Below are 14,568 nucleotides of genomic sequence, written 5' to 3' on the forward strand. Positions count from 1 at the left end.
CTTGCTTTTTAATCAGGCTTTGCCAGTTTCTTGAGAACGTTTTGTTTACTCTTTAAATATGGACTTGGTAGCACATTTCTTTCATAGCTGCAACAATTGTGTAATTTCTTATGTATTTCAAGTTTACCTTTATTTTACCTTGTTTCTGTCCTATTCACAGTATTGCATGTTATTCATTGCATTCTTTTTTTAAAAAAAAATTTAAATTTACCTATTTTTGAGGGGAGGAAGGAGGAGCAGAGAGAGAGGGAGACACAGAATCCAAAGCAGCCTCCAGGCTTCAAGCTGCCGATGCGGGGCTTGAACTCGTGAACTGTGGGATCATGACCTGAGCCGAAGTCGGACGCCTAACCGACTGAGCCACCCAGGCGCCCCCCATTGTGTTCTTTATTGTTAAATGCTGTTAGATGCTAAATTTCTAACCAATTTACAATTCCAGGCCTTTGGCATTTAAGAAACAAACCAAATATACAAGTTCACTTGCTTCTATGACCCATCTGGCTTGCAAGATGCCAGTCTGATGTTTTTTTCCCCAAAGCTCAGAAGGATCCAACTGGCCTGTTAAATTCATTCTCATTTTAAATTAAAATTCGAAGGAAAATAGCAAAATACAATAGGACTAATTTTCTTTTTTTGCATGTGTTAACAGCACTTTAAAAAAGGAAAGTTTGTGGGCATAAGAACAGAAAATTTGGACTGTATGCGTCTTTAGAAAACTTTAAATCTTACTTGTGCTATTTTGTCTCTGAATGAAAGATGCAAAGAGAAGGTAAATCTTACCAAAATTTTAAAATCAGAGAACTAATTTTGTCCAATTATATACATGCTGCATTTGTTTGTGACATTTGAAGTGGAAAGAACTTAGTCTTTGATTTAAGAAAAGGTCATTTTGTTTTTCTTTTTAGTTCTTAATCCTGCCACTACAGATCTTCCTCCTGAGAATAATAATAACATGATTCGTACAGGTTTTCTATACTTGGTATACTTAACCATATAGCTTCCTGTCTTCTAAACCAAAAGCTATAAATTATACATGATTGTGCCTCACAAATGTCAAAACCACACACTGAAATGAGACAAAAAAAGGAGTTATCGACCAGTTTATTTATCTACTTGTTACCTGTAGGTCTGATCTATTTCTTTATGGTGCCAACTAACTGGAGAAGACTTATTATTTTGTTGTCATACGTCAATTTTTCCTTTCATTTCTCAAGCTCCAGTTCAAATTTTATCTGCACCCGAAACTCTTTCCATCTTGGACTCATTCAGAATTCATTTCTCCCTCCTTTGCACCCCCAAAGAAAAGTCTGCAAACAGACTAATGTTTAGTGAGTGGCTTACAAAGTATTTATTACATTGAATATAAATGGACGTGGGGGTGGGAGATGGAATAAAAATTTCAACACATGGGATTCAAAATGCAACAGAGAATAAAAAATCATGATACTGTTTTTGAGTCCTTTATCAAACAGCAGTGGTCTCTGAGAAACGGGATCTTGATATCATGGATTCTATTTGAATAGTCTCCATGAGGAAGAAATCTGTTGGAAGGTGGGTCTTCAGTAATGGCAATGTACTACTGTAAGTGGGGCTCATGCATGCAAGAGCTCCCCGTGCAGGTGAAGTAGCAGGTGCAGGGTGAGAACTGAGACTGTGTGGACCACTTCTGTCAACCTGACTTTGTTGTTCGTTCCGGGAAAACCTTGCCTGAAAAAAATAAGACTAAATATAAACTTCACTTCTTGAGGAAATTTCTATAGACCAACTCATTGGAAACAACAGTCTGCTCATCTGAACAAATAATTTGTTTATCAAACAGATTTTATTTATTCAGATTTGCTTGAAGATCTTCACCTCACTGTGTCCCTCAACCTGGATTATAACAGCATGAACTTTGCCCAATTCCAATTAGTTCCCAGCCTTGAAGGGCCCAGATTTCAAAGTCCTAGGAATGTCCTACTTCCCCTCCTGAGACACCACTTAGGCTCTTTCAAGATAGCATTCTCTCTTCCTGCAGTAATTTTGAATACTTAGTTTTTGTTTATTAACTGGTTATCTGATATTTTGGGTAGTTCAGTGCAATGGCTTGAATGTTTATATACTCAAAATTCATATGTTAAAATCTTAACCCCCAATGCGATGGTGTTAGGAGGTAGGGTATTTAGGATGTGATTAGGTCATGAGGGTGGAGCTCTCATGAGTGGGATTAGTGTCCTATAAAAGAGACCCCAGAGAGCTTCCTTCCTTCTATCTTTTACCATATGAGTACACCCCAAGAAGACAGCCACCTATGAATCAGGAAACCAGCCTCACCAGACACTGAATCTGCTGGTACCTTGATCTTGGACTTCCCAGCCTCCTGTGTTGTGAGAAATGAGTCTCTGTTGTTTATAGACCACCCAGTCTATAACCTGGTTTTAAATTTTTTTTTTTTTGGTCAATGAAAGGTACTGAAACATGCCACTTTGGCATATTGATTATTTGAGTTGTAGGCACATGAAAAACAGAAAGTGCAGAGAGAAGCTTTCTCTGAACTTCCCTTATCTTCCTAAAAGCAGATCCAAAAGGAACTCAACTGTGATAAATTCACTCCTCTGGTATTTCATCAGCAAGAGAAGATTGGCTCTTGTCACAAGAGAAAAGACTGGAAGCCGACACCACACTGAGACAAACTTTTTCACAAACTACCATATCTTCTACCTCTTCTTCTGACTGTCCATTTACCTTTCCTAAAAATCATTTACTCTCCTCTAAGAGGCCTATGTCCCCCTACACTTTCCCTTAACAAGGTGGTGTCTAATCCCGGATTCTAAGCGACCTTGGGGATTTACTCATTTTCCTCTGTATATCTCCCATGTATACATGAGGGCAATGTGTTAAATAAACTTATTTGTTTTTTCTTGTTAATCTCTCTTTAATTACAGGGTCTTAGCCAAGAACTCAGAAGGGTAGAGGGAAAAATATTTTTTCTCTCCTACATCAACATAACTATTCAGCTGCATAAAGTAAATGCGTTCATGCACTTATTTAAAGATCCACAATATACCAGGCACTTTGTTGGGCAGGAAGGTGAAAAGGAGAACATGATGATGATATACGTAGAATTTAGTCTAAGGTGCTGAGAGAAGCTGACCACGTAGGAAGGAAAAAAGAAGGAAGTACATAAGTATAACACTAGGTGAAGCACATGCTCAATGCCATACTAACGGCACACACGTAAATTGCTCTGGATGATCTGTAAGACATGAAATCATTATTAAAAGCTTTTACATGCTCCAGAGCTCCCTACCTGTAGTGTGGTCAAAGCTGGGCGCTTGTTAGAATGGAGTTCTAGATCTACGGGACTTAGAATCTGCATTTTATTTATTTATTTTTTTAATTTTTTTTTTTAACATTTTATTTATTTTTGAGACAGAGAGAGACAGAGCATGAACGGGGGAGGGGCAGAGAGAGAGGGAGACACAGAATCGGAAGCAGGCTCCAGGCTCTGAGCCATCAGCCCAGAGCCCCACGCGGGGCTCGAACTCACGGACCGCGAGATCGTGACCTGGCTGAAGTCGGACGCTTAACCGACTGTGCCACCCAGGCGCATAGAATCTGCATTTTAATAAGATCCCCAAGCGATTCCCATTCACAATAAAGTTTGAGAAGCCCCGTTTTAGGATCAAGTGCTATTGCCCTAAATATGTATGTCTGTAGACATAATATATAAATATGTAAGAACCTTCCTTTTGTAAACCTTTAACCCTACATATAGTTTAATGGTCATTAAAGCAGGAAAGTGGTAGCAGCAAAGCTGATTCAAGATAGACCCATTTATATCTGTTCTTATTGCACAGTTTGCTTAATATGAATATTTGAAGGAGACAAACGGGGTTGTGATTCACAGTTCTACATTCGAACAGAACGCTGAAGCTAAACAGGGCAGACCCAATTCCAGAAAATGTCCCAGGATTCCCATTCAAAGTCAAAGTTTGAGCTGAGTTACCCTCTTCAAACTTGTTCTTTATACTTTTGCCTTCGAGAGTAAAGTGGAGGAAAGATGTTGGAGACGCCAGTGCAGTAAAAATGTAATATTTTGGATTTCAAATCCAAAAGAGGCTAAGCTGAGTTAAGCCATAAAATGTTTGTTGAAAATATTGGAGAGAAATAGAAGTAAGTCAAAGTGAGAAGTAGATCAAAGGACATATAGATGCTGGGACTATGTCAAAATAGATGCCAAGATAGATTTTTTAAAAATATGTTTATTTTGAGATGAAGAGACAGAGAGTGCACACACGTGCATGCATGAGTCGGGGAGGGGCAGAGAGAGAGAGGGGGAGAGAGAATCCCAAGCAGATCCTTAACGCTGTTAAGGCAGAGCCTGATGTGGGGTTTGATCTCATGAACCGTGAGATCATGACCTGAGCCGAAATCAATAGTTGGACACTTAACCTATTGAGCCACCTAGGCGCCCTAGGAGAAATTTAATTGTACTTTAGAGATGAAAAGTTTCATATAAAAATCATAATAAGTAATGTAATAAGATAACAATAAAAATTATTATTACTAATGGGCTATTGCAAATCAAATGCTCCTCGATGGGTGTGCCCTTAAGAGTTTATACTTTTGGCCCCGGGACATATTGCAGACATACGTTTTCAGTAATCTCCGACTTATCTCAGCAGCGATGATTGGTACCCCTGAAAAGGCAACTAAAGGGATCCTAACACCTTAACTTTAATCCTGAAGAAAGGACTAAAGGAAGTAAATATAAATAAACTAGGAGAATACACTCAGGAGGAACACCAATAATAAAGTAGAGTTCATTGTTCATCAGATTTCACCTAGCTGCTGGTACAACCCCTCCCTGTGTGAGCATCTACAGTTTCCACATATCATATCTTAGTCCTTAAATACCATTGCAGGTGTGTATGAGTCAAAGACAGAAACTGAGGCTAGAGAACCATAAACCCTGTACATAGTTAAGTAGCAGAGCTATGACCTTAATCTAGGCTAACCACAAGTATTTTGTAAAGAAATCACCGCTGTCACTGTCAATTCACTTATTCATTCACTCATATTTATTTAATTAATTAATTAATTTATTTATTTATTTTTATTTTTTTTTTCATTCACTCATTTTTATATCCCCTCAACAAATTGAACACATTTTATGTCCTGGCAGTAAAGAAATGGACACTTATTTTCCCTAAGTCACAGGAATCAAAAAATTCAAGTCCAGAGATCACACATACCAATTTTTATGTGTGTACAGTATATATTTTTGTGTATGTTGTGGCTAAAGGATCAATGTGACTTGGTAAACAAGGCAAGGCGAGTAAAAAAGCAAATGTATTAATTAAGCCACTAAATATGCTTCTCTGACCAATAATAAGTATTACCATGGCAAGTTCTTATACTTGAATTAGGGATTGCTGACCCTAAGTAAATGACACGATACTTTAATCTTCTCAGGTATGTTTCAATTTTATAAGACTTGCGTTTGGCACTTGAAAATGGTGTACGGACCTTAGCACCAGGAGGTTTTAAATTCAACTAAAATCCATGAAAAGACAGACTACAAAATAAATCTTTAGCTCCTGCAATATTTTCGTACTTTTGTTTGAAATGAACAAATTTATTTGAATTTACAAATCTGTAGATTTTCTATTTGTCTGTTTTAATTCCTAATTTATTTTTTTGTGGCAATGTATATGTGTGTGTACACGCATTTTAATGTGCTTACTGTATTGTTTGTCCGTATTCATTTCTGGCATAAACATTAAAAAAAACCCATGAAAGATAGATATAATGGATAAAGCACATAGGAAACATTAAGCAAGTCATTAGTAAACCAGGAGCTTATGTGGTGTAGGCAAAACTCATAGGACGTGTTAGTTAAGTATAGATAATGAGTAAGTAGCTTGCTAAACGTGGAGAGAATTCATAAGGTGTATTAAATACAGACAGCATGCTAGGTAACCTGTAAGACCTTCCAAAGATAGAACAGAAATAGGATGTAACAAACCAGAGTGTGGCTTACAGAGACAGAGATAGAAACAAGAAATTATTCTCAAGTCAACTCAGGACAGACAACTGTCACCCCCAAATTTGGCCATCCAGTGGTGACACACAGCATAGGCTCACTCCAGCTCCACATGGGCTTTACCTACAAAGAGCAAATAAAATACATAGTTGTTGAGCAGACCAACTGGAGAGCCACGGCTGTGGCCAGCATATCCAGCCTTACATCTCCGTGATAGAGCAAGTGTGTGTCACTGGAACAGATTTTTTTGTCTGTGGATGCTTTGTGCAAACTGCCACTGTAGTCCTAGTCACCACACATCAGGGCAGGATGATGCAGCATATATGAACATGTCATAAATCAGGATTCGGGTAGTGTGTTCCTTTTACAGCGCGTGCACTTATTAGAAATGTGTTAAGTATCTCATCTAGCTTTCCTCAACTCTCATTGTATGTTTTTTTTTTTTCAATTTAAAAATTTTTTTTTATTTTTTTATTTTTTTATTTTTGAGAGAGAGACCCAGTGAGAGCGGGGTTGGGTCAGAGACGGAGGGAGACACAGAATCTGAAGCAGGCTCCAGGCTCTGAGCCGTCAGCTCAGAGCCCGACGTGGGGCTTGAACTCACAGACTGCGAGATCATGACCTGAGCCAAAGTCGGACACCCAACCGACTGAGCCACCCAGACGCCCCTCTCATTGTATGTTCTACATTGGTTTAGTAAATTGTGTGATTTGAGCATTTTAGTTTAAGCCATGAAGCTTTTCGTCTATGAACACTGCCTTGCCTGGTGGTGTATTCAGAGGCTACCTTTGAATCAAGGTCAATTCCCACGTGAAGCACAACTAAAGCAGTGATATCATACTCAATCACATATTTTTTTTCCTGACTTAGTGACCAGTTTGATTTTACTAAATCTACACAGATTGCGTTAAGGAATTCCATTCTCCTTAAAACCAAAATTCATGCCTCATCTTAAAAGGGTATAGATCAAAGACGGAAGGAAAATGGAAAAGATCTGGGCTTCAGCGCTGTGCTATTTTTGATTCAAATACATTTTTCACATATTGACTGAATATCTAAATGTTGAAATAATTTTGTCTATACTTAAAAAAAATGCCATCACACATAACTAAGCTACCAGAAACAACCAAAAGTGTAAAAGCAGGATTAAAAGAGGGTGTTAGTAAACAAGCCAAATATGAATTATTTTGAGGGACAAAAAGGATTTTTCTTCAGCAGCTGGTGTGGGTGATATACTAATTTTATGACAAGTAAAGAAAAAATAGGATCTATGTTGCCAGGAGCATGACGTGTTCTAAATAAATGCTCCTTGCAACACAGATTAATAATTCTGTCAACTTGTAGTCTTATTTTAAATAAGTGAGCATATATGAAAACTACGAGACTATGGTAGTAGGAATTTGCTATTTACAAGGAGAAAAGCTAGACCCCACCAAGGGTTTGAGTGATGCTCTCTCTTTGCCTTGCCGTTACTTGTACCTGTTAAGTTGTTCTTGAAGCAAATCTAATCTTTGCTCCACTTCCCCGTAAGTGAGGTCACTTTCGGTTTCAGAGATCCCCCAGGCAGCTCGCTGAAGTGCTGAGGGGCTAGACTCATCAGCCTGAGTCTGCGCGTTTTCTTGCTCCCAGCTTCTGGTGTCAGCGATATCTGTGGGAAATAGCAAGATGGATGTCAACTTCTTTGGGTGCCTCTTTGCCTCAATAATACAGAGACTTCTATAAGATAAGCAGGAAAGGACCTCAGAGTAGAAGCCGAAAGACCCAGGAGAGTGATTCAAGGACCTGTCCAGGGGCCACAACCAATTGGTAGCTGAGCCCTACCCTCACCCTGCCTGCCACCTCCTCTGTCCATTTCCATATGAATGAACATACAGGAGGGCAAGAGTTTTGAACGTGATTTTGTCTCTGATTAGACAAATTAGATTACTTGGGAAGAAACAGCATATTTTGCTTGTTTTACCGCACCTTGCTTTGTTGCACCTCATAGATCCCGGTTTTTACAAATCAAAGGGTTGTGGCAACCTTGCGATGAGCAAAAGTCTATGGGCTTCATTTTTTTTTTCCAACAGCATTTGCTCACTTCGTGTCTCTGTGCCACATTTGGGTCATTTTTGCAATATTTCAAACTTTTTCATTATTATTATATTTATTATGGTGAACTATAACTAGTGATTACAGCTTGCTGAAAGCTCAGATAAACTTCAGCATATTTTTAGCAATATAGCATTTTTTTTTTAAGTACGCTTCACACCCAGGGCAGAGCCCCATATGGGGCTTGAATTCATGACCCTGAGATCAAGACCTGAGCTGAGATCAAGAGTTGGATGCTTAACCGACACACCTCAACAACACAGTATTTTGTAACTGAGGGACTGTACATTGTTTTTTAAACAAAATGCTATTGCACATTAAAGAGTGATAGTCACTTTTGTTGCAGTTGTCTGGAACTGAACCTGCAATCTCTCTGAGGTATGCCTGTACTGCTTTGCCTTGCATTTAAGATTTTAGGGCCGTTCTCCCAGGATAATCAGCATACTGTGTGATTCAGAATGGGCCCAAGGAGAAAGCCACAGAAAAGTGCCGAGCTTCAGGGGATTCCCTTGGGGCAACTCACCTCATAGTGGAGCCCTTAAAGATGGCAAGCGCATTAAATGTCCTGTAGGCCCACTACATGTTTTTATCTTTCCTTGTAGCTCCTTCTGCACTGCCCTTTACTATAGTCACGTTAATTTCCAATATGCTTTCTTGTGGCGCTTTCATTTAGAATATTTTTATGTTTCTATACTTGAAACATACCGCTTATCTCTTCAAGTCCACTTTTCAAGTGCTCTCAGTCTCTGTTGTGTCCCAGACACTCTGCTAAATGTGGAGGAATTTAAGGCAAAGAAGACAGGCCCTACACCCGAAGAATTTGGTAGCAAGGCTCTGATAGTTTTCGTACAGAGATTCATCTGTTGACTAATCTTTTAATTTACAGCTTCTCTTACGATCTGTGCTTGCAAGTTATCACTATCTGAGGACGGATGTAATATCTTACTTTTCCTCTCATTTATACCATATACTTTGATGACTTTTGCTCTGCTTTCTTACCCTCTACATTCCACAAGAGAGCATATAAAATGATTAAAGGGTTGGAAAATAAAGCCCATGAAAAATTACTCGTGGAGCTGGGAGTTTATTTCAGGGATAAAGAAGAAGTGACATCTTCTCACTGGGAGGGTTGGTAGGAGGAAAAGAGTATCTAAAACTGGTCTTCATTTTCACATGGAAATAGATTTGAATTATAGAAAGTGATTTTGGTTTGATAGAAAAACTTTGTTTTTCTTTTCTTTCTTTCTTTCTTTCTTTTTTTTTTTTTTTTTGGACACTAGCTATGATTAAATGCGAACAAAAGTTATATAAACTTAAGGAATTTATATCCGCAGCTATTTAAAAAAATGGGTAGAAAGTAACTGATTTGGGAAGATTAGGTATGATTCTAGAAATAGGGAACAGGATTTGCAGGGCTTCTTGTAGTCCCTTTCCTGCAGTTTCTCCAAAAGTACAGTCAGATAGCTCAGAAGCATCCCCTCTCTTTAAGGAGCAGAAAGATCTCTGTATTCTTTCTTCATGCTTTTTTTTCTATCCTTATCTCTTTATCATTGAATACACAGAAATTTCTCTTAATGAGAGGCCTACAATTGCTGTCTCATTTGGGTGAAGCTGTACCAAAGGAAGCAGCAGCTTCAAAAAAAATTTTTTTAATGTTTATTTAATTTTGAGAGAGATAGAGCATGAGTGGGGGAGGAGCAGAGAGAGAGGGACACACAGGATCTGGAGCAGGCTCCAGGCCTGAGCTGTCAGCACAGAGCCCGAGGTGGGGCTCGAACCCACAAACTGTGAGATCGTGATCTGAGCCGAGGTCGGCCGCTTAACCAACTGAGCCACCCAGGTACCCTGGGAATCAGCATCTTCAAAGACAGCATTAGAAAAATAGAAGGTCGGGGTTCCTTGTTCTCTTGAAATGGGCAACAGATCTCATAGAGCTTGTTAAGCATTCCAGAACGGCTCTTTGTGATTAAGGCTTCTTAGCCTATGAGATCTTTGGTGTTTTGTTTTCTCTTTTAAAGGGACAGTATATGATCTCTTTTGATATTTTACCAAACACAACAAAAGGAAAATGAACCTAGAAAAATGACAGTGCTGAAGTTTTGGGTAATAATATATCAGCAGATTTTCACTGAAAAGTATGATTTGCCATTCACAGAATTGTGACTCTATTTAAAAGGAAAAACAATAATATAATGTCTTAGTACACCAGTTTTTCAATTTTGGAGCAGCAATGTCCAACATTTAGGGCACACATATAATGGTTTGGGGATGCCAATCCTTGTCTCTGTCTAGCTACCTGCTAGCCGGCTAGGAGGAATCTTTACAGAAGACAGTAAGAATCGATAAGATGGAAGTTACATATTATGCTCAGAAGTTTTGTGCCAAGAGAGCGTATAGAATTTCTGCCTGTGCTTAACAGCTCTTTCATTCTCAAATCATGTATAATAAATTGATTTTTAAATAACAATGGTGAATCGCATGCAATAAATTATGTATGATTATATATATATTTTTACTGCTCAAGAAAAAAACTGATTATCTTCTCAGCAGAAATGAATAAAGTGTAAACTATCAGATAAAGGCTTCCTTAATTGTAATTTACTTTTTTATTAAAATCTGGCTATGCATGATTAGCTTGTTTTAACAGTAACATAGAAAAAAAGTTCAAAGGGGAAATCCTGGTTAGTGGTCTTAATCAAAATGAACATCCTTGTAGACACTTTCTAAATATAGCTCAGAAAGAATCTGCACTTGGTTGCCTTGGAAAATGTTGCTATAGTTGCAAGACGCATTTCTGGAAATGGATGAACAGAAAGTAAACTTTCACTTTGCTCTGGGTACACGATATTTCTAGAGTTAACTTTTGGCCTCAATCTGAGTAGGGTCAGAGTCCACTTAATTTGCTTTTTTTCTTCTTAGTTTTGCCAAAAGGTGCTCTTCTGTGGGATTCAGCATAAGTACCAGGAATGTGAGTAAATGGAACTTCCTATTGATGACAAAACTAAAATTTGCGGGGATTTAGTAGTTCAAACTGTAGCAGTTACAGCTACATCCTACGTATTATTCAAATTCTCAAACATTCCATAATACTTCCCCTTAAAAAATCATTAGGGAATAAAATTTGCAGTGAATGAAGTTTTAGAATTCTCCATCAGTTGATCACATTAATTAACCAGGTTAACCATGTGTCACAATGCTATAGGCCATCAATTATTTTATTCAATTGGCATGAATATTTAGCTATGTATTTCCATTCAAGGTAATGATTTATGACTTGAATAGGGATTGAATTGTACATTTCTGAAAATTAAAAATCTGGGGATATTAAGATTATTTGTTAGAATACTTTTTTTATTATGCACGTAAAATAGCTAATTAAAAATAATTGGAAGAAGCGGCCAAGAAAAATACAAGATGAAGAGCATGACAATTCACTGTCAGCAAGAGTCATGATAAAGTCAAATAAAGTCCCCCAAATATATCTTCAGTGCCCTTTCACTTGAGACGCTACAACTCAAGAAGAAAACAATGGAAAGTACTTTTTAAAAAATCAAGTCCACATGATGCTGACTTTTGGAGAAGTAGAGATGGCTCAGTGAGCTCTTCAGAACTTCTGACTTCGATGATACAACCTTTTCCTATTTTTAGCACTTCCCAGAATCTGATTTCATAAATAACTAAAATGGGACATTTGGTAATCACATCGAATATTCCATTCTTCCATTGTGATAAATGAGGTACTATTTTCATTCACTTCATCAAGATTTTAAATTGTCCAGAGAACATTTGCATATATTCTTAGCTTACTTCAACACAGGGTCATGGCAAAAGCTGATTTGATACACGATAGGGAAAGATGTAAAGCCTAAACATCCAAAATTCAATGAAACGATTATTGCTAGGTATAGTCACTTCCAATAATGGTGACAATGATACGCAATATTTATTTACCTGGTGCCATAATTTTGCTATCCTGCCAGGCCAAGAGCATCCTATTTTTCCTTCAATTCTGTTACATTCTTTTGATTTTTTTGGCTACGCATTCTTTATTTCTACATTTTTATAGCTCTATTTGTATAGGCATTTTATATATATACATTCAAAATTAAAAGGTTAGGAAATAAAACCTGTGAGACAATACTAGACTGATTTAGGGATTTTATTTCAGAGAAAGTAACTTATGCATGTTCTCCTGTTCAATAATTGCAATCAACTATTGTTGGTTAGAAAATGTTATTGTATTTGAAAGAGGAGCAAGCTGGGGCACTTGGGTGGCTCAGTCCGTTAAGCATCTGACTCTTGGTTTCAGCTCAGGTCATGATCTCAAGGCTCATGTGTTCAAACCCCACATCTGGCTCTGCTCTGACAGTGCGGAGCCTGCTTGGGATCCTCTCTCTCCCTATCTCTTGCTTGCTCTCTCTTTCAAAAATAAATACATGAACTTAAAAAAAAAAAGCTGAGCAAGCTGAGCCTTAGTGGGGTCTGTCAAGTCACTTATTCAAAGACATAAAGGGGGCAAGTGAACAAAGCAAAGAAATAAAGGGAGCCAGGTTGGGACCCAAACGCCTGTTCTTGCACCCACTTAAAGGTTAGATTTAACCACATCTGTAGCTCTAGCTCCTGTTATGCTAAGTTATTTGTTCTTCCATGTGATAGTTCTCAAGTTTTCCTAAGTTTCCCATCCTTTAGAACCAAATCGGCATACATTAATTAAGCATTATTATCCATCTCATGCATATTTTCTACACCCCCCCCCCCCCATATTCCTTCTGGTAGAGATGTTAAACAAATGTGTTTAAATGAGTTGGATAAAGCACATACTTTATTTACGGGCATTTCTTCCCATTTCTTCAAATTCCCTATAAACAAATTCTTCTTGGCATGTATTACAGCGTTACTGCATTGGCTTTTCATGGTATAAAATGGCTGACTTGGGAGTGAGGAATAGGTACAGAGGGTACATATAAAAATCAACTGGTTAGCTCTCTTAAAATACCCATTAGTCCCTCCTCTCTCTTAGAAGCACAATTGACCTTCCCACAATGTTCTACGTGACATTATGTTAAAGTTCACTGCCACAAAAACCTATTACACTATCAATGTTTAGAAATAATTAACACTGTTCCAGAATTGCACAAATGCTTCGTAGATGATCTGAGATCTGAACTCTGCAAATATTTCATGAAGTTGAAAAAGATTAAATTAACACGTGTCAGTACAGTTCTTGATTTGTGAAAAGCCACCGTTTTACAATTAGCACTAAAGGGAGACAACGTGACTCCTGAGAAACTTGATTACCTTTGCAAGAGTGACTTCTTTTATCTATGTGAATTCTTCCTGAGGTTGGGACTGTTTCTTCAAAATGGAGTCCAGCTGCTTTCCCTATTCCTGGAGGAGAATCTACTATTCCTGAGAAGAGAGGCTTTTGTTCATCATCAATGGATGAGATGAAAGATGAAGATCTGCTTTTTTTCTCTTCAAAGTGTTTCTTGGAACTCTGATAATGTCTTATGGTATCTACAGAGTCTTCGGGACCATTTGTACTGTTCCCTTTGCCAAAATCTATCAAAAAAATTATTTTATAGAAGATAATCAAATGTGAGACTCTATGCATATTATACTGTCTAACTATACATAAACTGCCTTTTTAAGAGTTATGGCCTTTAAATAATTTTAACATAGAATTTCCTTTAAAACCACCAGAAAGGATGTTCATTCTCCTTTTCCCATTGAGAATGTAGCTACCTAAGGAGAATTTTTTTAATTCAAAGGACATTAGAGTATCTTTGTGAAATACATATCTGTTTCAGAGTTAAAAGAATATCTGCAATAGCAATAATGTTTATATCTCAGAAAAAAACGATAACATAACCTTATTTACACATGCTCAACGGTCATTTGTATTCTTAAAATCTGGTGCACTATCTCTTTAAGGAAAGGGAATAGGGAGGGAAAATATGTCCCAATTCTAAAATACCACGACTATGCACCTTGTTTGTTTTTAGCCTTCATGCTCTCTCATGTGGCAGCCATTCACGCATGGCAAAGGTCAAAACAGGAAGCCTCCTCGTAGCAAAGGCTGAAGGGATGAATTTCAACCTTAGTTCAATGTATGTAAAGGCCTTGACATTCCAGGTAGTTTGGTCTTGTGGCATATTGCAAAGAATATAAAGCTTAAATATAGTAATTAAGGTGAGTTTACCTAATTACATTAAAACCAGCAGTGCATATTGGCTGTATTATACTGAAATGTCAGGATAATTTTAGCCCTGAAGGTTGTGTTAGAACATATTTCAGCAGGAAAAGCTCAAAAAGACAAATCCTGAAACTTGTTTCCATTAGTGTCCTGGGGAGACAGTATAATTCTCCATCTGCTTATGGTTAATAACTAACCAACACAACTCCAGAAAGTATAGTATTTTCAACAGAAATGGCTAAGACGGTGTCCC

At 37.7% G+C, this 14,568-nt stretch overlaps 1 protein-coding gene across 6 annotated transcripts in view; it reads right to left on the minus strand.

The window, feature by feature from the left end:
* The window catches only part of KCNH7 (potassium voltage-gated channel subfamily H member 7), a 646,875-nt gene that overhangs the window by 11,956 nt on the left and 620,351 nt on the right, over positions 1–14,568 (minus strand). For 5 of the 6 annotated variants that reach the window (XM_045033871.1, XM_023259396.2, XM_023259395.2 and 2 more), the window contains 2 exons: positions 13,418–13,681; positions 7,508–7,676 (listed from right to left, as the gene is read on the minus strand). In XM_045033871.1, the coding sequence (XP_044889806.1) occupies positions 7,508–7,676; positions 13,418–13,681 (433 nt within the window). The remainder of the gene's footprint in view (positions 1–7,507; positions 7,677–13,417; positions 13,682–14,568) is intronic. The other variant, XM_023259397.2, reaches the window with a different exon arrangement.

Source organism: Felis catus, chromosome C1 (assembly GCF_018350175.1).
Source record: "Felis catus isolate Fca126 chromosome C1, F.catus_Fca126_mat1.0, whole genome shotgun sequence".
NCBI classification, from domain to species: domain Eukaryota; kingdom Metazoa; phylum Chordata; class Mammalia; order Carnivora; family Felidae; genus Felis; species Felis catus.